The sequence below is a fragment of the Arachis hypogaea genome, chromosome 5 (assembly GCF_003086295.3).
Source record: "Arachis hypogaea cultivar Tifrunner chromosome 5, arahy.Tifrunner.gnm2.J5K5, whole genome shotgun sequence".
Classification (NCBI taxonomy): Eukaryota; Viridiplantae; Streptophyta; class Magnoliopsida; order Fabales; family Fabaceae; genus Arachis; species Arachis hypogaea.
Genome location: NC_092040.1, coordinates 8,340,754 through 8,368,683, shown reverse-complemented (window position 1 = coordinate 8,368,683; position 27,930 = coordinate 8,340,754). Strand labels below are relative to the sequence as shown.

Below are 27,930 nucleotides of genomic sequence, written 5' to 3'. Positions count from 1 at the left end.
CTCCGAAAATCCATCGGCAAACTTAAATTTTTTATTTTTAAAAAAATTTGTTTTTAAATTCAATATATAATTTTAAATATTTAAATTTAATAATTTCTAAACTAACAAAATTCAAAGTTTTAAAATTTCTTGAGTCATAAATGTGACTTGTAAAATATAAAAAATAAAAAATTATAAAAATTCTGAGGACACAAATTTATAAGTCAAAAGTCACAACAATACTTAAGGATGATTTTAATACGAAATAAAACGTTAAGGACGATTCTAAATAAAAAATTACGTTAGGGACGGTTTCGATTCTGACCCTAAACGTTAGAGACCAAAACAATACTTATCCCTAAATAAAACAACTAAACTACTGCAATGAACAACTAATTAACAAAAATTTGAATAAGTTATTTAATAATCATCCTAATCTTCATCTATAAAAAATCTTGACGAATTTCACAAGCTTCCACATTACCATATTCATTATCAGGAGTTGGATTTTCACTTGCATTAGCTTGACTCGTGGCTATTTCTGTTCAGAAAATATTTAAAACAACAAATATTCAACAAGTCAGTTCAATATCACAGTATGATTTCTACAAATTAATAAAAATTATAGAATTTTGTTCAATGACAATTACATAAATCATGCGCCAAAGAGTAAAAGAACATCAACAGATCAACTTTGAACAACATAAAATTCTTATGGCAACTGAAAGATTTATGAGATTTAAGAGGCTAATTCATAAGTTGTTAGCATACATTGAATCAAAGCTAACCAATCTAATAAAGTTTTGGCACATCTTTAACAAAGAGTAACAAATTTTTTCAAAGGTTAACAAGAATTATCAAAATTTTAGCACAATTTTTGTCAGCACAGCAAAAAACAAAGCAACAAATCAGAGTTCAGTACAACAAATAGTACAAAAAAAGCATTAGCTTCAATTCATGTCACAAAATTTTCAAATTCCAAACCATTAATATGATCATTACCACAACAAATTTAATTAAAAAAAATCTAAAGAAACTCAACTAATGCCACCAAATTTCTCAGGAAGCCTTAAATTTTGATTCTGCAGACAAGTATCAAACTTGATAATTGGCATGCTCGCTTAATTGTAAAATTGAATATCACAACCAAATCATCAAAACCAAAATTTTCCAAACCTCCACCATAATAAATTGCAAGAATTGATCAAATTTCAATGATTCACTTCAAACACAGATCATGGACTCACTATGTAGACGTAGCATTAAGAATAATAAAGAAGCAAGAACAATAAAGAAACCAAGAACACAACACAACTGAAAAATAAAATAAAACTAACAAAAAAGAAAACAATAAAGAATCAAGAACAACCTTCCATAGTTCCACAACATAGCAGCTAGGCAATCATCAACAAAACGTGTTCTCAAAAATCAAAATTGAAAAAAAAGAGTCATGTACCTAACAGAAGCGAGCAAGGCTCGGCAAAGAAATAATGGCTAGAGGCGACCAAGGTTGAGCTCGGTAGAGGGACAAATCGCGACTAGAGGCAACACAACTGGAGGCAAGACTAGAGGCGGCACAATAGAGGAGGACGACGCAGATGAACATGAACAACGAGGCAAAAGAGGTCGACGGTAGTAGATGTGAATGTGAGCGGTAGGGAGGCTAACGTGGAGGTGATGAAGACAGCATTGGTGAGGGTGAGGGCCTGGCCTCTATTGTTGAAAGTGCGAGCTTAGCTTAGGGTGAAAAACTGAGAGTGAAAAGGAGTGTGAGAGACTAATTAATGAGGAAGTGAGGGCTCTTAAAAAATGAGGGTCTTTGAATTAGGGTTCCCAAATTATTACTGTCGAAAAATTAAATCTGACGGTAATTGTTTTACCTGACAAATTCATTGCTAAATCCACTGTTAAACCTGCCTTTAATCTCTGACGATAAATTCGACGGTATTCAACATTTTTTTGCAATGAATATTGAAAAAGAACATCTGAAAACTAAGAAGAGAAACATCTAAAAGACAAACTATTTAAAAAATCATTCAACCCCCAAAATAAAGAAACATCTAAAACATAAGAAAAAAAAACATCCAAAACTTAGGAAAAAGAAATATTCAAAATCTGTAAAAAGAATCATCCAAAATCAAATAAAAGAAAAAGAGACATCCGAAATATAACAAGACCTAGCAAAAAATGAGATATCCAAAAAAATTTTAAATTTGTTTGGAGGGAACATCAATTCAAATTATCATGAAAACATCCAAAACCTAATGAAAAAATTTAAAATCTAAAAAAATAATATGTAAAATCAAATAATAACAAATATCCAAAATTCATTGTAAAATTATTTTAAATATTCTAAAAATTTATTTTAAAAATTTCAAAATTTATTTTAAAAATTCTTAATAAAAATAAACATCTAAAACGTAACAAAAACAAGATATTCAAAATTGTTTTAAAAATTCTGAAACCTAATAAAATTAAACATAAAAAAAACTAAAAACTAAGCAAGAAACATCTAAAACTACTAAAAAAATCATCCAAAATCCAAAAGCAAAAATATCCAAAATATAAGAAAAAATCGTCCGAAACTTATGAGAAAAAATATCCAAAGAGAAGAAGAAGAAATGAAGGAAGGAGCGCTCTAGTACACATCGTAACGGAGGGAGATGCGACGTTCAGCGGGGTGCGTGATGCGTGGAGGGAGCCGTGGTGGTTGGCTAGGCTGCGCGACGCAAGGGAGGGAGCCGCATTTGTCAGAACAGGGGCCGATTTGATCGACGAGGGTGATGTAATGGAGACACGATGGTGGCTTGACGGTACAGGAGGAGGCAGTCGACAAAGGTATCGTGGATGAGAGAGAGAGAGAGAGAGAGAGAGAGTACAAGAGTGCATATAGAGAGTAGTTTATAGTTTAAAGTTGTATGACTCAGATATGGAGATTTTTTTGAATTTTAAAATTAGGATAATGGGGGAGTTGGCTGAGTTGGCTTTTACTATAGTTGACTCCCTATACTAATCTTTTTGTTACCAAATTGATAATTAATTTATAAATTTATCCAAAATCATAATATTTTTTTTTTTACAGAATTCTAGTCGGTAATTAGCATTTATTCAAAGGATTATCTGTTTACAATAAATTTTCACTAAAATAATCCAATTTTATTGACAAAATATCAACTAATTCTTGTATCAATTAAAAATTTTTCTGAAAATTTCACCTTGCTCATTATCGACAGAAAATTCACTATAAATTTGTCTGTTAAAAAATTAGTTGTTGCATAATAGTATAGATGTAAAAACACACACACACACACACACATGCTTGTTTCTATTATTGTTGTCCCAAAATAGATAGCAGCCAGTGATTTGATGCCAGCCATCAAATTTGACCTTTGTCTGCTGATAATATATATTTTGGTCCATTGCCTGTAGTGGAAATTTATTAGTAATATGTAACATATTATACTATGGAAGCGGTTTACTTGTTCCTGTACTTGACATGAACATGATGTTCCGTTCATGTGTACCCTTCAAATTTAATATAAATAACGCTAATGGTGAGAATGTTGTGAGTTTTGTTTGAGTGATGTTGTAGGTGTTGGCATCGTAGTAGGCCAAGACCGGTTCTTCCGTTATAATTAAGAATGGGGACCCATTTTGACACTGTCCATGTACACCGTAATGTGTCTATGTCAAGCTAAAGTGAAGCCAAATCATGTTGTTAGTTTTGGGCTGACAATGTAACCAAATGGGTTTTTTTTTGCATCGATCGGTTAATTTGTCTTTTTGGTTATGGTCTTACTTTATTATATAGACTGGTGAGGTTTATTCCAAAAAAAAAGAAGAAAGAATCATTAAGCCATTGGGTGAAAAAAATAAAAAACTATCATTAGTTAATGGCATTGAGAATTTACATATTAATATATTATTTTGTCAATGAAAAATGCATTGGGCTTTTTGTGTGTTACTCTTTTAGCTCCAATGGAAGTGACATATTTTAAGATATTTGCGACGTAGATAAGTGAGATCGAAACACGATTGAACTGTTTTCCATATTGTTTTTTGGTTTTCGATTTATTGTTTAGTAAATGTTAATGTAATATGTTACTTTTGGGAATATGTTTTAAAAGGTCCAATTTGTTTTAATTGAATAAGTTATTATGTGATAATAAGAAATATTACTTCTGTTAACTTTCTCTAAAGTGAAGTTTCAAGCAATATCTAATATAAACATCACAAGCAATTTAGGTGAGACGAGATGAAGACAATGACAAATGGTTTTAACTCAAGAGAGAATATGTATGACATGGTTAGGAACATTAAAGTGGTTGTATGTTTTGGTGGATGCATGTGTGGGAACACGTCAAGCTAAGACACCTAACATAGAGGAATAGTAAACAACAAACATAAGAAGGTGGAATTTGAAGCCAATACATATGTGAGTAAAGGAAATCTAGAAACCACTAATGGAATATGTGTATGAGTTTATGCTTTACGACCACTGGTGCTGCCATGTCGAAAGTGGTCAAGGGTAAACATTCATTCATGCAGTGCATCCTTGCACTCTGTCACCTATTTCAGCTTGTCTTCTAGTGCACACATCTCCTGTGCAAGCTCAGCATATTTATGCTTCCACCTCTGGACAAGATCATAGTTGTGGTCATCGATGTAGGTGTCTTGGATGCAGTACAATCTTTGGAGGCAAAGGCACGACGCATCTTCTACGCTTGTGTTGGGATTGAAGGCTATACGGACTGGGATAACCAATGCATCGAAAGACTACGGTGGTGCTATTGCAACAAGGTGACGATAAGATTTGTGTAAACCTCGAGTAATTAGTAAATAATTAACTAATAAATTAATTATTATTTAAAAAAAATTAAAAAATTAAATTTCATAGTTTAATGAAGTAGAAATAATTAAAATATGTATTTTGACATTAATTTTAAAGGTTTTGACCCAAAATTAGACCAAATGGGCTGAGCCGGTTGATCCGGGCCTAAGGTCCATTATATAAAAGCCTAAAACTTGGCTTCCTTTCCCTATTAAAACAAAGTTACACCGAAGAAGAGAGAAATCGGCGTCCAAAAATCCCAACCTCACCATCGGAATTCAATCGTCCATAACTTTCAATCTGGAGCTTTGATTGTCGAGCCGTCAGCGGCTACACGTTCGTCTCAGAATTCTCTATAAAACCCACAAAATAATTTGGTAAGGACTTTGCATTTTCTCACCCATACCTTCTCTATTTAATTTCAAAAATTGAGAATTTAGGTACTGAAGAGTTATATGATATTGATGATTTAGGTGAATTCTAGCAGTGAATAATCATTGTGTTTTGTCTAATTGATTCATAGATAAGGTAAGGAACTATTGAACTCTTATGAATTATTGAATTAGTGAACCTTGTGATGATTATAGTGATATTATGTGAAATTAGATTGTGTTCTTGTTGATTTGGAGTTCAATTGGCTATTTGAAACGAAACCCGGGTGATTAAGCTTGAGGAATTGATGTTTGGTAGCTTGGAACTTGTGAAAGGAGAGGTTTTTGAGGTGTTCCAAACTTAGAGAAAATCTGTCAAGGTATGATTTTGGTTTTTCGTAGATAAAATATAATGTAACGTGAAAACTTAGGCTAGAAGACCATAAGATAAGAATAAAATGAATGAATTATTGATGGATTAGGTATATGGTATGTGATGTGTATATAAAGGACAAATGAATTTGTATGTGTTGGATTGTGACTTTGATGAGTATAAAATAAACATGAATGTTGATGTGTTGAGAATTGATGGTCAGTTTGTGAAATTGAACTGAATGGATTGGTTGAGAGATGTATAATTCAATTTTATAAACAGTTTGTTATTGGAATTGGTTGGTTTTGGAAAAAAATTTAATGTTGGAATTGGTTTGATTTTGAAATGATTTGATTCTAGGAATGATCTGAATGACTGAGAGGCGTTTGGTTTGATGGTTGGAATCCTTGAAGGGTGGTAGAAGTTTGAGTTTTAGGGGAGGTGTTGTCGAAATTTTTAAAAGAATTTTTGAGAGGTTTTATTTTGGTTAATTTGGATTGAAAGAATAGTTTTATTTGATTTTGATTTATTTAAGAAAAGAATGGATTATGTTTGAGTTTAAATGATTTGGTTTTGAAATGAGATTGGTTGTCGCTCCCCTAAAGTCTAGAGGCCTTGTCGAGGAATTTAACTAATAAATAGTTTTCCTTTGCCTTTTGAAAAGAGTATAAATTCCAAAATGGTTTTGAAGTTAGCTCGAGAAATATGTAAATGGATGAGATATGTGATCCTAGGAAAGAGGTAGTGGCGTTGTCCACTTGCTCCAGAAAAAAGATGAGGAAGAAGAATGATGAAAACTGAATTTGAATTATGAAATTAAATGAATATGATAAACGAGGCATGATTGTGGTTGATTGATGATGAGTATATGTGTGTTTTCTCTCTGGTTGTAAGAGTGACAAGACACTTATTCCCTCTAATAGTGACAGGGCACATATTTTCTCTAATCGTGATAGGGCACATAATACCTCTAATGGTGACAAGACACATATTTCCTCTAATGGTATTATTGCGTAACAGGGAGACAGTGTGCGGATTTGCTAACAGATATATCGGGTTTGGCTATATAACCGACAAATGAACTCATTAGCCATAGGACAGACATGCATCATATGCATTTGAATGACTTGTTTATGTATGTATTTGTTTTGGATTGCCTAAATGCTTGCCTGTGACTAACTGCTATCTGATTTACTTGCTGTAACTGCATTTTATCTATGTTTTGCTTGTTTGTATTGTATGCCTATACAACATAGAGACCCCTCATACTGGCTGAGGTGACGCTGAGGGTTGTTCCACTGGTGATTTGGAGGACTGGAGAAAAGTGAAATTAAAGTGTTAAGTTATATTTGGATTAGAACCTGAGTACCTTAGATAGTTTAAATGATTTCTGACTTAAAGTATAACTCTAAGTTTTGAATCTGGGTATCGAAATTCTAGGATTACGTCTGGCTTTTCTGGGACCTTATATATTATGTATGTTGGCACCTTTACCATGCTGAGAACCCCCGGTTTTCATTCCATACATATTTCTATTGTTTTCATATGCAGGTCGAAAGACACCTTATTGAGCGTTTGGAGATTTTCCTTACAAGGGAAGAACTATCTTTTAGGCTATTATATTTTGTTTTAGTATATATATAGAATCTCCACATGTATATTTGTATTTTGTCCCTCCTAGAGGTTGACTTGTAGAAACAAGTGTTTATTCTGTAGTTTGAGTTTTATTCTGGGTTATATATATATATATATATATATACATACTCTGGCCAGCCTTAGCTTTGTAGGTCGAGTCTGGAGCTTGATATCTGTGTTTTGGAACACTGATCTGTATATTATGTTTTTAGCCTTCTGTTGATCTTACCTATCCGTTTTACGATTCTCCAAGCGAGTGTGACACAATTTTCTATTTTCTCTTTTGCTTAGATTCTTCTTCAAGGATCCTAGATATGATTTCTTCCAACTATATTTATGTACGTATTTTACATATTCGATGGTGGTATAGATCCCCAGGAACCAGCCTTCAAAAATGCAATAGAAGTCTAGGGAGTGTTTTTTGTCCGTATGACTTTTGTGAATAGTTCAACACACATGAGTGAATGGTGCAGAATGGGTGTTTATAAAGGATGGTATGTGGCTACCATGTTATAGACAAATTCCTTTAAGGGAGGCAGGATGGGCAGGGTTTCATTTGTTATTAGTAAAGGGGACCCCACGTAGAGGGAATCCGATTCTTTTATTGAAATTTGATTGCGATGAGCGAACAATGCGACCAATTGAAGTTGGGTGGTTTTTGGGAAAGGGAGGTTACCATTGAAGTAACTAGATTTTATGGGCTTCATGTAAATGAGAAATTCACCTATGATCAACTAGTGAAGATAACTATGTTAAAAAGGTAAAACATGGGTTGTGTTTCACATTATTATTTGTGATCGTAATTGATATGAAACAATAATGAATTAGTTTGGGAAGCCAAGATTTTCATAATAGTACATGAAATAATGAAGTTTGTGTTGGATGAGATTCATGAAAAATAAATTTATTTCGTAAAGAAATTTAAAAAATGGAAGGTTTAAGCTTTCAGATTGAAGGGGCATTGTTGCAAGTTATAAAAGGGGAACAATAATGTTGTGACTAGACCAATGAGGTTGTCACATCTATGGTTTGGTTTGTGTCATTATAATCAAGAAATATGAAGTTGATACACCTAGATTTGGTGAGATTTGCCTCGTAGATAGTGCACACGTGTTGTGCTGACAGAATTGATATGATATGATTAGCTATGCCTATGAGATAGGCATAGGGGTGGCAATGGGGTGGGCAAGGGCAGGTTTTTGTTCTACCCGATCCCGTCGTTCTATAATAACCCGTATAGAACCCATCCCACTTTTACCTACGGGTAGTAAAAAGTTGAACCCAAATCCGCCCAGCCCCTACCCGGCCCTATAATTATTAAAATGTAACAAATAAAATAAAATTTTAAAATTTATATAACTATCACTTGAAATACACGAATGAAGTGAGACAAGGAATGTGTTTTGGATGAATTCCTTGAGAGAATCATCTCTCAGCGTCAATATATATATATATACATAGGTACATAAATAAAATCCCTTAATACTAGGAGATACAATCAGAATCAGATATCTAAAAACAAAAACTATATCAAAACAGAATAACTTATATACAGCCTATATCTCTCAGAATAACTTATATACAACCTATATCTCTAATATGATATTCAACACTCCCCCTCAAGCTGGAGCATATAAATCATATGCACCAAGATTGTTACATATGTATTGTATCCGAGGACCCCAAAGAGCTTTGGTGAAAATATCTGCAAGTTGATCGTTGGAGTTGACAAAGGCTATTACTATTTCCCCACTTTGTAACTTCTCCCTTATGAAATGGCAATCAATCTCTATGTGTTTGGTCCGTTCATGAAACACAGGGTTGGAAGCAATATGTAAGGCAGCTTAATTATCGCACACCAGTTCCATCTTACTTGGCTCACAAAACTTAAGTTCCTTAACTAATTGCTTCAACCATATAAGTTCACATGTGGCAAGTGCCATAGCTCTATATTCAGCTTCCGCACTAGATCTTGCTACAACATTTTGCTTTTTACTCTTCAAGATATCAAGTTTCCACCAATAAAAATACAATAACCAGATGTAGAACGTCTATCAGATGGAGATCCTGCCCAATCTGCATCAGCATACCCAACAATCTGGTTATGTCCTTTATCTTCATACAGCAAACCTTTTCCTGGAGCACCTTTGATATATCTAAGGACTCTAACAGCTGCGTCCCAATGACTATCACATGGGGAGTCAAGAAACTGACTTAGGATACTTGTGGCAAATGAAATATCTGGCCGAGTGACTGTCAAATAATTCAATCGGCTAATTAATCTGCGATATCTACCAGGATCTGCAAGAGGTTCTCCTTGATCTGGACTAAGTTTTGTGTTGGGATCCATTGGTGTATCTACAGGTCTAGAATTCCAGTTTTAGAATCCAACATTCCAGTTTTCTTCAAGAATATCTAGAGCATATTTTCTCTGTGAGATACAGATCCCAGCATTAGATTATGCCACTTCAATTCCTAGGAAATATTTTAACTTTCCCATATCCTTAGTCTGAAAGTGATCAAACAAGTGCTGTTTTAACTGAGTGATTCCCTCATGATCATCTCCAGTAATGACAATATCATCCACATAAACAACCAAATATATGGAGGTCGTGAAGGAGGAATGACGGGAGAAAACTAAATGATCTGCTTCACTCTAAATCATGCCAAGTTTAGAAATAACAGCACTTAAGTGACTAAACCAAGCTCGAGGGGATTGTTTCAAGCCATATAAAGATCGGCGTAAATGACATACTAAGCCGGAAGACTCCCCCTGAGCAACAAACCCGGGAGGTTGCTCCATGTATACTTCCTCCTCGAGATCACCATGTAAGAAAGTATTTTTAATATCAAGTTGATGAAGATGCCAATGGCAAATGGCAGCCATAGAAAGATAGTCCAAACCAAAGATTTGAGTGTAGCCCTTAGCCACAAGGCGGGCTTTTAATCGATTAATGGTTCCGTCTGAGCCGACCTTAATAGTATAGATCCAACGAAAACCCACAGTAGATTTGCCCAGTGGCAATGGATTAAGATCCCAAGTACCAGTAGAATGTAAGGCAGACATCTCCTCAATCATAGCCTGGCACCACCTTGGATATGAAAGAGCTTCTACTGTTGTTTTGGGTATAGAAACAGAAGACAAAGAGGAGGTAAAAACATAGTGTGAAGATGATAAATGATGGTAACTAAGAAAATTATAAATAGGATTAGGATTACGGGTGGAACGAGTACCTTGTCTGAGAGCAATAGGAGGACTACTGCTAACCCCCGAAGAAGGATCCAAGGATGGTTCAACCACGGGTTCAGAAGATGAGTTATCTTGGACTGCAGGCCGTGGACGGTGATGATAAACCTGGAGAGGCTTTGTGGGAATAGGAGGCCCATCTAAGTAAGGAACAGGAACCACCTCCGTAATGGAAGGTGAAGTGATGTCGGGTGCAGAGAAAAAAGAGGTATTCTCAAGAAAAATGACATCCGCAGACACGAAGAAACGATTAAGAGCTAGAGAATAACAACGATAACCCTTTTGAAATCGAGTGTACCCTAAGAAAACACATTTGATAGAGTGAGCAGTTAACTTGTCTTTGCCTGGGGTAAGATCATGGATGAAACAAGTACAACCAAAGACTCGTAGTGGAAGAGAAAAAATGTGCTCATGAGGAAATAAAATGGAATGAGGAACTTGATTTTGCAAAACAGAAGAAGGCATACGATTAATTAAATAACATGCAGCCAGAACAGCCTCACCCCAAAACTTAAGGGGAACATGAGTTTGGAGAAGAAGAGTGCAAGCAGTTTCAATCAAGTGACGATGTTTACGCTCAGCCACACCATTCTGTTGAGGGGTATGAGGACAAGATGACTGATGTAGAATGCCTTGGGAGGACAAATAAGACGGAAAGGGTGCTGAAAATTACTCAGAGTATTATCACTTCATAAAATTTTAATTGAAGTTTTGAATTGGTTTTGAATTTTAGAACAGAAAGACTTGAAATGTGCAAATAATTCAGATCTGTCCTTCATTAAATATAACCAAGTGCAACGAGAAAAGTCATCAATAAAGGTGACAAAATAACGAAAACCAGAATGAGAAGTAACACGACTAGGTCCCCATACATCAGAATGAATAACAGAAAAGGGAAACACAACTCATGGATTGACACGAGTTGAAAAAGAACTACGAACATGTTTACCTAAATGACAAGTTTGACACTCTAAGGTAGCAAGATGAGATAAACTCGGGACCATAGCTTGTAACTTCGAGAGGCTGGGATGTCCCAGGTGACAATGGACCACATCTGGAGACTCAACAGCAGCAACAGAAGACATAGTAGTAGTGGGTAAAGCAAGCCGATACAGTCCTTGAGACTCACATCCTGTACCAATCGTCTGTCCCGTCCCTCGATCCTGCACAATGACGGAGTCAGCAAAAAAAGTAACAGAACAATTAAGAAAACGAGTAAGTTGACTAATAGAAATCAAATTGAAAGGACAATTGGGCATGTAAAGAACAGATTTCAAAGGTAATGTAGGAAGAGGAGTAGCCTGACATATTCCCTTAGCACCAATTTTAGAACCATCAGCCAAAGTGATAGAAGGAAGAAATGCAGGGTGTTCAAGTTTAGAGAGGACAAAAGAAGTACCAGAAATGTGATCAGAAGCACCTGAGTCAAGGACCCATGGTCCAAGAGAAGAGGAATGAGAGATACAAGCAATAGAATTACCAAAGTGGGCCACCAAAGCAACGGGAGTAGATGCTTGCTTTGAAGCTTGGTACTTGAGAAACTCATCATAATCATTGCTAGAGACAAATATCCCTAGTGGTTGTGCGACGGAGTGAATGTCAGATGGCTCATTAGTTTGGAGAGCATAACATTTATCCTGAGTATGACCAATCCTATGGCAATAGGTTACAACTAAAGCAAGTACAATTACCACGACCCCCACGGCCGCCCCGAGTGGGCATTTAAAAGGACACTTGAGAAGAAGATTGGGATGCCAATGCAGTTTGGTCGAAAGTATGGGTCTCAAGAGAGGGGTCGGATTGCAAGAGTCGTGCAAATACGTCCTCAAGGGAAGGAATGGGTGAGGTGCCCAATATTTGTTGCCGAAGAGATTCAAGTTCAGATTGTAGCCCGAGTAACGTAAGTACCAAAAATAGCTTTCCCTGTTGAGCATGATGGTCATTAGCATTAGACACATAGGGAAGGAGAATCAAAAACTCTTCCTTGACAGCTTCCACAGCCCCAACATAAGATTCCATATCAGTTCCTTGAAGCTGTAAACTACATAGCTTCTTAGCAACATGGTAAAGTCTTGCAATGTCATTAGTGTATAAAGCTTTAGCACGGTCCCACAACTTTTTACAAGTTTTGTAAGCTCAAAACATAGTCAGCTTTGGTAGATCAATGGTCTGCCACATAAGGTTACATAGCTGGGCATCAATATTCTTCCAAGTGGTTTTGTCAGCGGTGCGAATGTCATCAACAGATTTAGTAAGGTGGTCTTCATAGCCTTGGCCCATGAACCAAAGTTCCATAGAATCAGCCCAAGAAAGGTAATTTTTGGCACCTATCAATTTTTTAGAGGTCATTGTAGTGGTTCCAGAAACAACAGATGTTAGAACAGCTGGTTTGCCACCATTGGAGTTAGTGTCGGGGGTTACCTCAGAAGACATGATGGCAGATACTCAGAAACGGCCGAAAAACATATGCAGAAGGGAAACGAGGGCCGAAAAAAAAAGCCTGGGCAGCGGAACTTGGCTTTCCGATTGTGATTCTGGGGTTGCTTCGAAGTGGGTCTAATGTTTGACAAGGTAATTGGCCGGAAAAATAGTTTCTGACGCACAGCTGATAGTGTCAGCTGGTGGAAAAAGGAAACACGGCTGAGAGATTGCAGCCAGAAAAGAAGAAAAACAAATAGAAACAGAGCCGGGTCGAAACCCGCTCTGATACCAACTTGAAATACACGAATGAAGTGAGACAATGATTGTGTTTTGGATGAATTCCTTGAGAGAATCATCTCTTAGCGTCAATATATATATATATATATATATATAGGTACAGAAATAAAATCCCTTAATACTAGGAGATACAATCAGAATCAGATATCTAAAAATAGAAACTATATCGAAACAGAATAACTTATATACACCCTATATCTCTAATCTGATATTCTACACTATCGTTACATACATAACATAATTAAGATAAAAAATTAAAAATGATACATTATTATATTACATATATTATATATCGGGGCGGGTAGGAGCGGGTATTACCTAAACACAACCCCACCCCGCCCAAGACTCTGTTCCGCAAAAAACCCGCCCGACACCGGGGCTGTTAATTACCCGCCTTGAGTAGGTAAGGGCGGGATGGGTATCCGTGGGTTCGAGTAGTGTTGCCACCCCCTACCATAGGCACATCCCTTTTGATTTTGAAAAGAATATAGGTTTAGTAGGGATTGAGGGCTTAGGGTTATAACTGTACGGTATATATCAGATAAAAAGATTGTAGCACAAGTGTTTAAGATGAAGCTGTCTGTTTTGATTTAGGGGTAATATGATCGAAAAATATGTCAAATTTCATGAAAGAAACGGTATAAATATTGTGAAAATTAAATTTAAAAACAATAATGGAAATGGTTTACTCACAAAATAGTAAGGGAGAATAAAATTGATAATAGTGACAAGAAAATCTCAATATACACTTATTTATTTATTATTATTTAAAAACACTAGTGGAAGTGGTTCACTCACAAAATATTTAACTAACCTGCAGTGATGCAGTACATTGACAACATTTCATTTGGAAGAATAAATTGGATATGTTGTGGTGCACAAGAAAATCTCACATACACTTATTTATTTATTATTATTATTATTTTGGAAAAATATAGTGAGTACAACTAAGTGTGTATTTGGTTTAACCTTTATAAATTGGAGTTGAATTCAATTTGATTCTACTAAAATTGATTCTGCTTAAAATTAATTTTCTTTTTTAAACGTAGTTTATGTTTGAATATTTTGATTCAAAAGTAATTATAATTGATAAAATATTTTTGGATAACAACGACAAAAATCATTTTTAGATGTGAAATTACTAAAAGAGTAAAGATTAGATTAAACTTTTAATATTATTATTTTAATAGATTTTATATTACAGTATTTTAAATTATAATATATTAATATTATATAAGATATTATCTTAAATATTATATATATATTATAATAAATTACACATAATATTAGATATATATACACATAATTGATAATGTCTAATAATTATGAAGAATAATGATAAATGACAAACAAGTTTATAAAATTAAACAAAAAGTAACAATAAGTGCATAAAATACAAAAGTGTACTACAACATAAGAATATAAATATAATACTATTTTAACGAAGATGGAAGGTGAAATAAAATGAAGATGAATGATGAAAAAGGTTAAGAAAGATAGTTGTGGAACAAAATGAAGATAATTATGTATGTAGAAAAGATGAGCAAGGTGGAGAAAAATAATTGAGAGAATAAATCTTTCAATCAATTCTTAATGGTAAGAATTGAAAGCAAAAGTCATAGAATATTGCTTCAAATAAACCATGTCAAGATTCCACTAAAGTCATGACACATAAAAGTTACTCAAAGGAGGATATTACTACGTAAACGACATGAATATAGCACCATGACCCTCCATTAATAGTACCATTTCCATGCATGTGATCCTAATACATCTCCGTTAAGTCTGGGGTGTAGTCGAACATTTGACTTCATTCTTCTCCCAATAAGTCTTGCTAAGGCATGACGTTTCTTAGTTATGAACCGAATCACATTATACTGCACCTCCCATGGGAAAAAAATACCAACAATACAATGCCACAATATGCATTTTGCATCAAAGCTGAGTATCAACAAATGACAAATTGCTTGTCTAAAACGTTAGTTTATATCTCACATTGGGTTTGTGACATGTTGTCCGCACTTGGATCCTAACTAGACTACACCACAGGGCCGTTTGGGCAACGTGTCCTCCTATGATCGGCAATTTCGCACGTGCTAAATTTCCACCTCTTAACACCACCAGAACCCAGGGCATCGTTGCTGCGCTCAGTCCCTTTTGTTTGAACCGCAGTTGGGTCCCTCACCCCTAACTCATCTGTGTGTTTAGCAGAGCCCGCATAAGACATTAGAAAAGTTAAATAAATTAAATTCACAACAGCTAATATAACACCTTCTATGAGTGTTTTTTTTTTGGCAATGCATCACAAATTCCATCATCTAGCAATAACTTTATTCAACGCCTTGCCTTTGTGTCAATCATATATAATAACATCAACATTTCAAACAACACACTTGCTAGACACTAATTATCCTATAAAACTTTGAAATCCTGCAACCAATGCACACAAAAAAAATCAATGTATAACATTGCCGAGTTTTTATTGTCTCAATCTCCAACAACGATCAACTTAAGATTCCCTTCTAACCACGCCATCAAGTTAGCACTATTAAAAGTCTACATAAATTAGGTTATCTGTTTGAAGCCACATAGTCATTAATTTGTCTCAAAAAAGCAAATGTTAAAGCTTACTAGGAAAATACCTATAGATTTTATATAATAATATATTATGTATTGATTCCAAAACATACGGGATTTTAGTATCCAATTTATTTTTAAACAACAATAAACCCCTCAAAATCTTGAGTCAAAATCTTGTCTTAATTCAACAATAAACCCCTCAAAAGTTCTCATATGAAAGGACTAAAACACAGTATGCATTTAGGGTCTTGAGTGTGAATGGTGTAGGTGTGAGTGCCGAAGGTATAAGTTCTAATAATCTTAGAAGAATTTTCTAAAAGCTAAAACTTGAGCAAGCACAACAAAATGGGTATCAGCTCTAATGGAGCAGTTTGAGAAGTTTAATTCTTTCTACCCATTATTATTCTTCACCACTCCTATAAATCGAAACCTAATTTCTACGTGGGAACAACACTTTATCATGAATGCTTCTGTTGTTCATACACCTTATCAACACTAGCCAATATTCAAACATGACAGAGTTATCATTCAAATTAAACAAATCGACTTCTCCCTCCACATGTGTGATAAGTCGATAACAACACTAGAATCAGCCACAGAATGACTACTCCAGTGGCTTTCAAGTAGATCGAAATAGCTCCAGCACACTACATTGCCATGCTCTCTTTCGACTTGGTTATTGGCTCTTCCGTCGATAGTCTATACTGCCATCCATGCGAATCTTTCGACGATAATCAGAACTTCTTCTTTTTATTGACACCCACTGTTAACTTCTTCTCACCTTCAATACACTCCACCTCCTTCCATCACCATCCCGCCACCAATATATACCCTAGAAGTAATTAATCTACTTTTTTTGACTTCAAACAAACTCACATGGCCAATTCCAAAACCCAGAACCTATTTGCTCTATCATTCAAGAACTACTCGGCTACATACTTTTTAAACTACCCGTTATTGATATTTTTACACTTTAAATAAAGTTAATCTCGTCAATTTTTTGTCCACAAAATGACAGCTTTTCATGGGGCTACCTTTTCGTACAAGTGAACATGATGTTCTACATTGTGTCAGAGTACATGTGGTAATGTTTTAATTTTATGAAAAGTGTAAAGAGGTCAGTAAGTTTTATAATTTGTAGTCATCAATTAGTTATTATTAGTATTTTTAATAATGTGAAATTACATCTAATAGTATAAAATTGTTTACTTTCTTTTTGCTGGTTAAATATTGGCCAAATTTTAATAAAAATGCAAGCCCATAGACTTTTTCTTTTCCTATACTATACGTTAATATTCTAGTATTGAATGATGCAAGGAAACGAAACTTGGAGTGAACTTCATTTTTAGAGTAATATTTGACAGAAATTAATTTGTAAATGGATGAAAAAATGGTGAAATACTGAAAAATGGATGCATGGCGTGTTATGCACAAATGTGGAGTTGCTATTGTCAGAAACCACAAAACGCAGGCTATGTTTTAGGTGGGACGAAGACCAAGAAAGTTTAGCATGCTGCAAAACAGCCTACGATTGGCAAGGCAGGCAATCAAGTGATGAAACGTGCCCCGGTGTCCCCTGCATGCAGACAGGAGCAGTTGTTGACTAGCATTGGAGAAGCCAAAACGCAGGTTGCGTTTGGCAGCCTTCCTAGCTGCATGCACGACACGTGTCATGAAGGGTGGTGAATTCAGTTAATAAAATCCAAAACCAAAATGCAAATAGCAGGGGAATCAAGAGTGAAACAACCTTACTAAAGAAGAGTGAAACAAGAGTGAGGAAGTAAGAGTGAAAAATCTGAAGAAGCAAGTGTGGGAGAAGAAGAAGTATATGATGAAGGAAGAAAAAATGGTTCGGGATTTTACCAAACTGGAAGAACACATTATTGAATATCTGGATCATCCTTAATGGGTAAAAATTCTTTTTTAAATTTTATAATTAATAAATAAATATATTTATTTATATTTTATGTATTGTATTTTAACTAGTAATTTTATTATGGGCAAAAAACCCAAATAAACCAGGCGGAGATATTTTTTACCCAAATCAGCCAAAATGAAAATTTTTTCAGCATTCCACCAATGACCATTTTAATGTAATTCGAATCAATATGATTCGAACATGAAATGCAAGTAATTCGAAACAACTTCCTTCGAACTACATTTAAATAAAGTTGCATGTAATTCGAATCAAGTAGTATCGAATTAGAGAAGGATAAATCGAATTGACTCGATTCGAATTAGTAGGGTTATGTGACATTAAGAAGTTCGAATCATATTGATTCGAATTATTCATTGTTGGTGACATTAGGTAATTCGAATTAAGTTGATTCGAATTACTAGTGAGTTGCCTATATAAGGAGTTCGAACGAAGCTCATTCGAATCAGTTTCTCTTCCTCATACCCCACCAAATCCCAGAGAAAATGATCCAGAATCTATTTGGCAAACACTCGAGAGGCATATTGACGCGATGGGGGACGATCCAGGAAGGCTGTATCGTTTGGATGGAGTCGCTCATATTACCGGGGTGATTAACGATGAGGTTAGTGGTTTTTGATAGTGGTATATGTTTAGTGGTTTTTGTTGTTACTATATGTTAATGGTTTATTAAAGTGGTATTGCTAGTGGTTTATTAAAGTGGTATTGCTAGTGGTTTATATATGAGGTTTTGCATGCGGTTTTGTTGATGGTTTATGTTAGCGGTTTACGTAGGTGGTATTGGTAGTTATTAATTTGAGCGATTTTAGCCAGTGGTTTTTGTAAGTGGAGTTTCCCCTGGTTTATGCTAGTTATTTTTTGTATGCGGTTTTAGGCTGCTGTGTTTCTAGTGGTTATTTGGATGCTGTTTGACAATGGATTTTTGCTAGTGGTTTGATACATGTCGTTTTGCAAGTGGTATTTATTAGCTGTTTATGTCCTGATTTGTATTTGTAACTGGTTTTTGAATCTGTACTATTCATGTGGTCCATGTATTGCGCAACCCCGGCGTTACATATCGAGTATGTGGCGCCAGCAGGGAATACGACTCGATGGGCGGTACGTTCCGTACTTGCAAATGACCGGATTATACCATCTTGCGAGACTGAACGACAGATGGTTCCGATTAGACGAGCTACTTGTGAGTGCATTCGTCGAGAGGTGGCGTCCAGAGACGCACACTTTCCACATGCCGTTTGAGGAGTGCACCATCACTCTTCAGGACGTGGCGTACCAGTTGGGGTTGCCAGTGGACGGACATTACGTCAGCGGTTGCCTTACAGATTTCCACGTATACATACAGGGTGGCCGGCCAGCTTGGCAGTGGTTCCAAGAGTTGCTCGGTGTGTTACCTCCCCCGAGCCAAATTCAAAAGTTCGCTGTGAACTGCAGCTGGTTCCAGGAGACTTTTGGAGAGTGCTCCGAGGGGACCGATGAGGCGACAGTTAGGCACTTTGCCCGTGCCTATATCATGATGTTGTTGGGCACCCAGCTATTTGCCGACAAGTCCGGCAATCGTATTCATATTAGATGGCTACCGTACGTGGCTAGGCTTGAGGAGATGGGTGGATACAGTTGGGGGTCGGCGGCGCTTGCATGGTTGTACCAGTGTATGTGCCGAGTGGCCAACAGACATGTCATGAAGTTAGCTGGGTCATTACAGTTACTTCAGTCTTGGATCTTTTGGCGGTTTCCTAGATTTCGGCCATTACAGTTACCGAAAACTTTTGTGACAGATTTCTGTTTTGCCAACCAAGCCTTACAGTAACTTACAGTGTAGTTAAATCTGGATTGAACTTCTGCAATAATAGACTTCACCTTTATCGACGGGTCTGTTTTGACCAACGGCCTAATAGCCTCTACAATTGTGTCTGAGTCCAACATGGCATGATCTTGTGAAATCGTAACCATGGTGCACATGTGTCTGCCATTGTATCTTCTGACCTCCCAACAAACTTTCTTTCAAATCAAGTTAGCTCGGATAAGTCAATCGCACCCTGCACCATAACCCTTGCATTTTGCATAGAATGTCTGCGACTCAGACTCATATATAGTGTAATCAACTCCTATAGAGATAGTGTAGTTTTTGATTGAAGATATCACCGATTCTCTCGAACCAAATTCCATTCCGACACTAAACTCACCATCTTCTGCCACAGCGTTGATTGCACCTACGACATGCGCACCACTATCAGTTAGACAAGGCAAATAAAATAAACACTATAGGTAACTTAAATTAATAATCATAACACACCCATGTTTGCATACTCAGGAAATTCCGGGGCATGCATGGCTTCGAGATCTAGAGTATGTATAAAAGACGAAACACCAAATGGGTGCTGGCTTACAATCGCATCCGCTACATTTTGCACTGTCAGATTGCCTGCAAAGTCCCCGTCATCGTTTTCGTCATCGACTTCATAGTTGGCTTCAAACTCCTCTTCACTGTTATTATTATCTTTTTCCCAGTCTATATCCCCAAGCTCATCAACACTGACCTCCTCGCCAACCAAACCCAACTCCGACTGATGTTCAAACTCAACGTAAAGCTCTATCATCGGCACGTGAAATTGGATTTGTTGATAAATACATAACATCCATTGCATACTGGCATCGTCAATGATGGGCATTATTTGAAATTGTATCAGCCGACCAAATACTTGTACAGGATTCCTGTATAAAATGTTGGTCACCATTTCCGAAATGTGGTGGCTTTGAATGTTATTACAAAGCTCATTTTGCAACTCTACAAAACTCATGGTACAAGAAATAGCAAATGACAACGAACATTCATAAACATAAGTCACTCCTTCATGTGTGTTTGGTATAACTCACCGTTATAATACACTCGCAAATTTGTAATATTTTCCATAACTTCAACATCACCTAATTCGACTTTTTTGACACACCTAACTGCCAAAATAAATAAGAACTACGACATATGTGCAAGAAAGAAGAATATGATGAGTAGAAGTGGAGTGAAGCAAGCTGAACGAGTCTTGCTTCGTATTTATAGACAAGACTCTTGATTAAAATATTTTTCTTTAAACAAAACGTAACATGCGTTTTTAGTTTTCCAAAAAAAAATCTGACAATTCATAAAACATAACCTACGTTTTGTATCTTCAAAAAAAAACTGACACAAAAAACAAAATGCAAGATACTAGAAATTAATTAATGAATGGGGAAAAATGGTGATGTTCAAGTATATTGTTGCATGGCGTGTAATACTGGAATGTGGATCTGCAAGTGGCAGGAAAAGCAAAACGCAGGAAACGTTTTGCCTGCATGAGGAATTTTGAAAGCTATTAGCATGCTGCAAAATGCAGGATGCGTTTTTAAGGGGAGTAGCTCCAACAAGCGAAACGTGTCCCTATACCCCCTGTATGCAGACCAAGACTGCTTTTTTGACCGCATTGGAGAAGCAAAACGGAAGATGCGTTTTGAAGCTGTCAGGGAAAAACGCAGGTTGCGTTTTGAAGGCTCCCCTGCTGCATGCACAACATGTGTTCAGGACATCAGTTCCAGGGGCTATAAACGCGAGTGCAATGTAAAACGCAGGAAGAAAATTTTGTAAAGTGAAAGGCTTGTTGAGAGAGAGAGGCAATGGTGAGGGGTACTCTTGGAGGCTTGCTGAGTGGTTTAGTGAGGAAGAAGAAGAGCAAAACGGGGCTGGTTAGAGTGAAGACCATCATTTGAAAAATGGTTCGTGATTTTACTAAACTTGAAGATCACATTATTGAATATTTGGATCATCCTCAATGAGTAAATAAATTTTTTATTTTAATATATATTTATTTAAATTTTGTTTGTAATTAGTACTGTGGTTAGTAATAATACTATTACTAATATTATGTTATTATTTATTTTTCATAACCGTTTAATTTTTTTGATAGTGTTATTATTATGTTATTATTATTATTGTTATTATTATTATTAATATTACATTATTATTTGTTTATAATAGTAGGTATGACAATGAGAATAATTTAATAATATTTTTTAATAATAAATCAGATAGTGTACTAAATTATTATTGTTTGTGAGTGATTTGTTGTTATTTTTCATGATAATGATAATAATGCCGTACTCGACGGTTTTTTTAAACGATGTTTGTTTAATTAAAAAAAATTATTAATTGTTATTGTTATTGTTATTAAAAAAATCAATATAATAAATAGTTATTGTTATGGTTATTATTGTTATATTTGAGTAATTATTATTATGATTGGTATATTATTATTTGTTTATATGCTGGTTTGTTATGTTAGTGTACTAAATTATTATTATTTGTTAGTGATTTGTTGTTATTTTTCATAATAATGATAATAATGGTGTACTCAACGGTTTTTTTTAACAATGTTTGTTTAATTAAAAAAATTATTAATTATTATTGTTATTGTCATTAAAAAAATCAATATAATAAATAGTTAATATTATGGTTATTATTGTTATATTTGAATAATTATTATTATGATCGGTATATTATTTTTTGTTTATAATACTAGTTATGATAGTGAAAATAACTTATAATACTAATGTTTAGTAAAAGGTTTTTTTTTAACACTGTTTGGAAATTTTTTTTTTACTAATTTTAATAGTTAGGTAGTATATTGTAATAATAAATAATATTATTTAATAACAGAATACTGTTTATTATTTGTGGTAATACTGTGTAGTGTATTAAGTTATTATTATTTTTTAGTGATTTGTGTTATTATTATGATTAGTTTATTATTATTTGTTTACAACACTGGTTATTATGAGTAATCAATATTTATGAATTTTTAATAATTTATTATTATTTTTTAAGATAGTAATAATAATACTTAATAATTATTATTGCTAACACTTTTTTTGAATAAATTATTAACTGATATTATTTAGAATTTTAATAGCTATCAATTTTCTTGTTGCAGGGTATCATGAATTTTTTGTCCAGAAAATTTGATCCGCCAGATACCTTTAACGAGGTAGCTGCTGCGGCACTGGCATTGACTGGGTTTCAACTCGTTTCGCGAGTCGGCGAAATGAGAGGTCATTCTGCACTACTGAGTGCTTTGGTAGAACGCTGGAGGCCAGAGACTAACACATTTCATCTTCCAGTTGGTGAGGTGACGGTGACGCTGGAAGATGTGAGCTATATTCTTGGTCTCCCGATTAATGGAGAGGCCGTTACAGGTAGATCAGACAGCAGTCACCAGTTTTTGGTGGAGGACTGCATGGCATTTTTTGGTCAGGAGCCCGGTCCGCAAGATCACGTGTCGGGGAAGGTTAATATTGCATGGGTGCGACGGTGCAGAGACACCGAGAGGTGTGATACTCAGCAGTCTGTTGAGCGGTACGTCCGAGCGCACATTTTCTGCGTGCTCGGAACAGTTGTATTTCTGGATAAGTCGACTACTTCGTTGAACTCGAAGTTTCTACCGCTACTTTGGGATTTTGACCGCATTTCATCATACAGTTGGGGGGCAGCCTGTCTGGCACACCTGTACAGATCGTTGTGTCGTGCATCACGATACAGATGCAAAGAGATGGATGGCCCCCTGATATTGCTTTTTGTTTGGGCGTGGGAGCGTATGCCGCTCCTGGCTCCTATACCCCGCGATCAGGTCGGCGATGTTAGTATTCCACTTGCGCGACGGTATTGGTTTTTATTGTTATTCGTATTGTTATTCTGTTTTGGTTATTATTATTGTTATTATTATTATTATTGTTATTATTGTTATTGTTATTATTATTATCATTTTTATTAATTTGTTATTCTAATTAATGGTTTTATTCGGTTTTTTGTTAGATAGAGTCATTGGCGCCGACATACAAGGTATATACGACGGCCTACCACGCACTTTAGGCGAGGACTCGATGACATGGGAGTTAACGATGTAAGTTGTAATCATTAATGTCCAATGTTTTTTCGTTCAGAAGAATATTTTTTCTAATCGGCCTTTTGGTAACTAATATGCAGTTCATATGGCGGCCGTATATAGTTGTCGAGATTCCGGATGTCGTCGCTGCCCTGTTATTTATGTGCTCCACCCAGTCGCCGCTAGTATCATTCGAGTGCATAGAATGGCACCCAACAGACCGAGTTAGGCGACAGTTCGGGATGCAACAGATTCCACCAGGCCCAACGTTCGACCTTGGTCGTGATCATTGTACTGGGTTGAGAGGAGCACAGAACCATGACTGAGGATAGATTTACAGTCGATGGGTTGACAGGTGGAGGACCGACCGCTATAACACATTGCAGTTAGGTTAGGAGATTATTGACTTTCATCCTCTTCCAGTGTACTACGAGTGGTACACAGAGCAGTATGGGATGCACCTGCGACTGTCAGACAGAGTTGTAGGTGAAGAGGTTGGCGCCGATGAGCCACAGCAGCAATAGGAAGAACCAGTTGGCCCTCAGCAGCAAGTCCCGCCTCAGCAGCAAGTCCCGCCTCAGGTATTATTGTTACTGTTGTTGTTATTGTTATTTAGGTTTATCAATTATGAATAATTACTATTAATTGTAATTAATTGTAATATAGGTTCCAGCACAGGATCACCACTTTCAGGCCCCGGCATATGACCAGCAGCATCAGATGCCGGCATATGACCAGCAGCATCAGATGCCGGCATTTGAGCAGCCGTTTTAGATGCCGGTGTACGAGCAGCAGTTTCAGATGCCGGTATTTGACCAGCAGTATTTGGTAGTTCCACTCGGCGATCAGTTTAGTCCCTTGGTTCTAGCGGACAGCCTCATCCTGTCTCAGGTCCTGAGATACAGATACAACACATCTATTTCCGACGCGAGAGCAGGAAGCGCCTGCTCCAACTGTGCAGTCTGCTGGTCGTCGCGCCTCATCAGGTCATGCCAGTGACTTCGACGTGGACACCTCTACAGGGCATGTACATCATGTCGGTCCTTCCGCACCACCGCGCACCCAGTTGTTTGACTTGAATGAATTCCATCAGGAGGAAGAGGATGTTTTGGGGGATGACGTTCAGCACTGTTATGACCTTGGTGGAGCGAGTGCTCCAGGGGTGACTGATTCCTGGATATGTGACACTGGCAGTTCGAGCATGACAAATTTTGGGGGTCTAGATGCCGGTGTGTCTCAGGGTCATCCGTATAACTTACGGACACAGACTGCGCCTCCGGACAAATACATGCCATCGTTGTATTCGAAGAAGGCACCGAGAAAGTAGTCAGTTGCAGTTTATGTTGTACTGCTACAGTTTAGTTTTGTTTTCATTGTCATATTTTGTATTCAATGTTTTATTCAGTATTGTATTATGACTTGGTAGTGTTAAGTATTATTGTTGTTATATATTTAGCTTTGTGCTCGCATAAAAGACGTCCCAGATTATCCTGCTTAATTATTATTCAATGTTTACCGCGTAGAATGAAAGTTAACAACATTAAAAGTTACATGACAAGTTTAAAATATTTATTGATTTAATAAGTGTTAACTAATTTAAAATAGAGGACCAGGTTACATAAAAGCCACATACAACTGTGACGTAGGGGATAATAAAGTTACACAAAAGCTTAGCCACTAATGTCCTCCAGTGGAGCTTGGACCTGCGCGCTGAGGAAACCGGCTACGGCTATGTCCCTCGCGTCCACAAACCATACACCGGCGAGGACCACGCATATCCCGCGAATCCATCTCATTCAAGTAGCGGGTTGACTTCGGTCTTCCCTTTGTCGCGCGCCTCAATGTCCAGTTGGCGATTACCTTCGCTCCTTCATATCTATCCCACGTAGATGGATCACCCATCGGAACAAACTCGCCTCTGTACACCTTGTAAATTTGAGACATCTTGTACACATCGTGCACGTACAATTGCCAATCAAGACGCTGGTTAGCACGACATGCAAGCACGTGGCGACATGGAAGTCGCTCAACCTGGAAGTGGCCACAGTCGCAGTGTCGTTGCGCAAGATTAACAGTGTAAATGGTACCATCTTGCATTTCGCGGACCTCAAACATCTCGTTGCGCCTGTTGAACCGGTTGACCACAATATTTTCTACACGTCGGAAGCTTTCTTCAACTCTCTTCGTTGCAAATTCTGAATACGTGAATCCGTTGCGAAGACGGTCATGAGCCTCAGTACTCTTCCGAGTGAACAACTCATTCAGCCGATAGAAATTTGACCGGACAAGGGCAGTCACAGGAAGGTTGCGTGCACCCTTTAAGACAGAATTTATACACTCTACCAAGTTTGTTGTCATATGTCCCCAACGATGACCACCATCGAATGCCAACACCCATCTCTCAACACCGATCTCATCGCACCATTGAGTATATGCCTCACCCCGCTCTTTAAGCCTTTGGTAGTTTTTGTTGTACTCCTGCTCCGTCCTAGAATAGCCTGTTGAACAAACCATTTAATCATAAGTAGGTGCCACAAATTTACTATGAATAGAACCATAATAGCAAGTTGAAATACCTGTGCTGACCACGAGTTTATGCAAATATGGAGCCTTGAACCTCCTTAAGAAGTTGGACCCAATGTGCCTGATGCAGTACATGTGCCACGCCCTTGGTGGTGACCATGCACCGTTACTGCGAGCTATTGCAACGTCGATGGAGGTATGGCGGTCAGAAATAATACCCACACCATCAATGGTAACAACATATCTCCGCAAATTGGTTAGAAAAAACTCCCACGTGTCTGCTGTCTCGCCCTCGACAATCGCAAATGCAATAGGCACAATGTTTTGATTCCCATCTTGTGCAACAGCTACCAGAAGTGCACCTTTATATTTTCCGTACAGGTGCGTGCCATCAACCTGCACCAGTGGCTTGCAGTGTCTGAATGCTACAATACACGGATAGAAGCTCCAAAAAACGCGGTGCATAACTCTTACACCTTAAACCTCCTCACTCTCATGGTAAACGGGGAGCGTTTTAATTTAAACACGAGACCTTGGCATCTTCACTGTCATTGCTTTCAACCACACTGGCAGAGTCTGGTAAGAAACTTCCCAATCACCAAAAACTTTTGCGACAGCTTTCTGCTTTGCCAACCAAGCATTGCGGTAACTCACAGTGTAGTTGAACCTGCCTTGAACTTCTGCAATAATGGACTTCACCTTTATCAAGGGGTCTGCTTCGACCAACGACCTATCGGCATCTGCAATTGTGTCTGAGTCCAACTTGGCATGATCTTGTGAAATCGTGCCCATGGTGCATGTGTGCTTCCCATTGTATCTCCTGATCTCCTAACAAGCTTTTTTTCGAATCAAGCTAGCTCGGATAAGCCAGTCGCACCCTGCACCATACCCCTTGCATTTCGCATAGAATGTCTGCGGCTCAGACTCATACACAGTGTAATCAACTCCTATAGATATGGTGTAGCTTTTGATTGCAGATATCACTGACTCTCTTGAACCAAATTTCATTCCGACACTAAACTCGCCATCTTCCGCCGCAACGTTGCCTTCACCTACGATGTGCGCACCAGCATCAGTTTCAGACAAGGCAAATTATTTAAGCGCTACAGGAAACTTGAGTTAATAATCATAACATACCCGTATTCGCATACTCAGGAAATTTTGGGGCATGCATGGCTTCGAGATCTAGAGTCCGCATAAAAGACGGAACACCAAACGGGTGTTGGCTTACAACGACATTCGCTTCATTTTGCACCGCCAGATTGCCTGCCAAGTCTCCGTCATCGTTTTCGTCATCGACTTCATAGTTAGCTTCGAATTCCTCTTCGCTATCATTATTATCTTCTTCCCAATCTATATCCCCGAGCTCATCAACATTGACCTCCTCGCCGACCGTACTCATCCCCGACTGCTGTTCAAACTCAACGTACAACTCTATCATCGGCACTTGAGATCGGGTTTGTTGATAAATATAAAACATCTGCTGCATACTGGCATCGTCAGTGATGGGCATTATTTGAAACTGTATTAGCCCACCAAATACTTGCACAGGACTTCTGTATAAAAGATTGCTCACCCTTTTCAAAATGTGGCTTTGAATGTTATTACAAAGACCATTTTGCAACTCGACAAAACTCATGGTACATGGAATGGCAAATGACAATGGACATTCACAAACAAAAGTCACTCCTTCATGTGTGTTTGTTATAACCTCACCATTATAATATACTCGCAAATTTGCAACACCTTCCATAACTTCAGCCTCAACTAACTCTATTTTTTTGACACAGTTATCTGCCAAAAAATATCCTATTGAGGACTTTATGAAAGA

The 27,930-nt window shown here is 36.9% G+C and overlaps 1 protein-coding gene and 1 long non-coding RNA gene across 2 annotated transcripts; one reads left to right on the top strand and one right to left on the bottom strand.

Moving 5' to 3' along the window:
- Nucleotides 1–227: 227 nt before the first annotated feature.
- Nucleotides 228–2,849, bottom strand: LOC112800577 (uncharacterized). The gene is made up of 3 exons (XR_003201436.3): nucleotides 1,860–2,849; nucleotides 1,436–1,730; nucleotides 228–520 (listed from the first exon to the last, which is right to left on the bottom strand). It is a non-coding gene; the product is annotated as an uncharacterized lncRNA (long non-coding RNA).
- A 15,761-nt stretch (nucleotides 2,850–18,610) lies between these two features.
- Nucleotides 18,611–19,477, top strand: LOC140184800 (protein MAIN-LIKE 1-like). The gene is made up of 2 exons (XM_072237975.1): nucleotides 18,611–18,768; nucleotides 18,826–19,477. The coding sequence occupies exons 1-2, from the start codon at nucleotides 18,611–18,613 to the stop codon at nucleotides 19,475–19,477; spliced, it is 810 nt and encodes a 269-aa protein (XP_072094076.1).
- The last annotated feature ends 8,453 nt before the right edge of the window (nucleotides 19,478–27,930 follow it).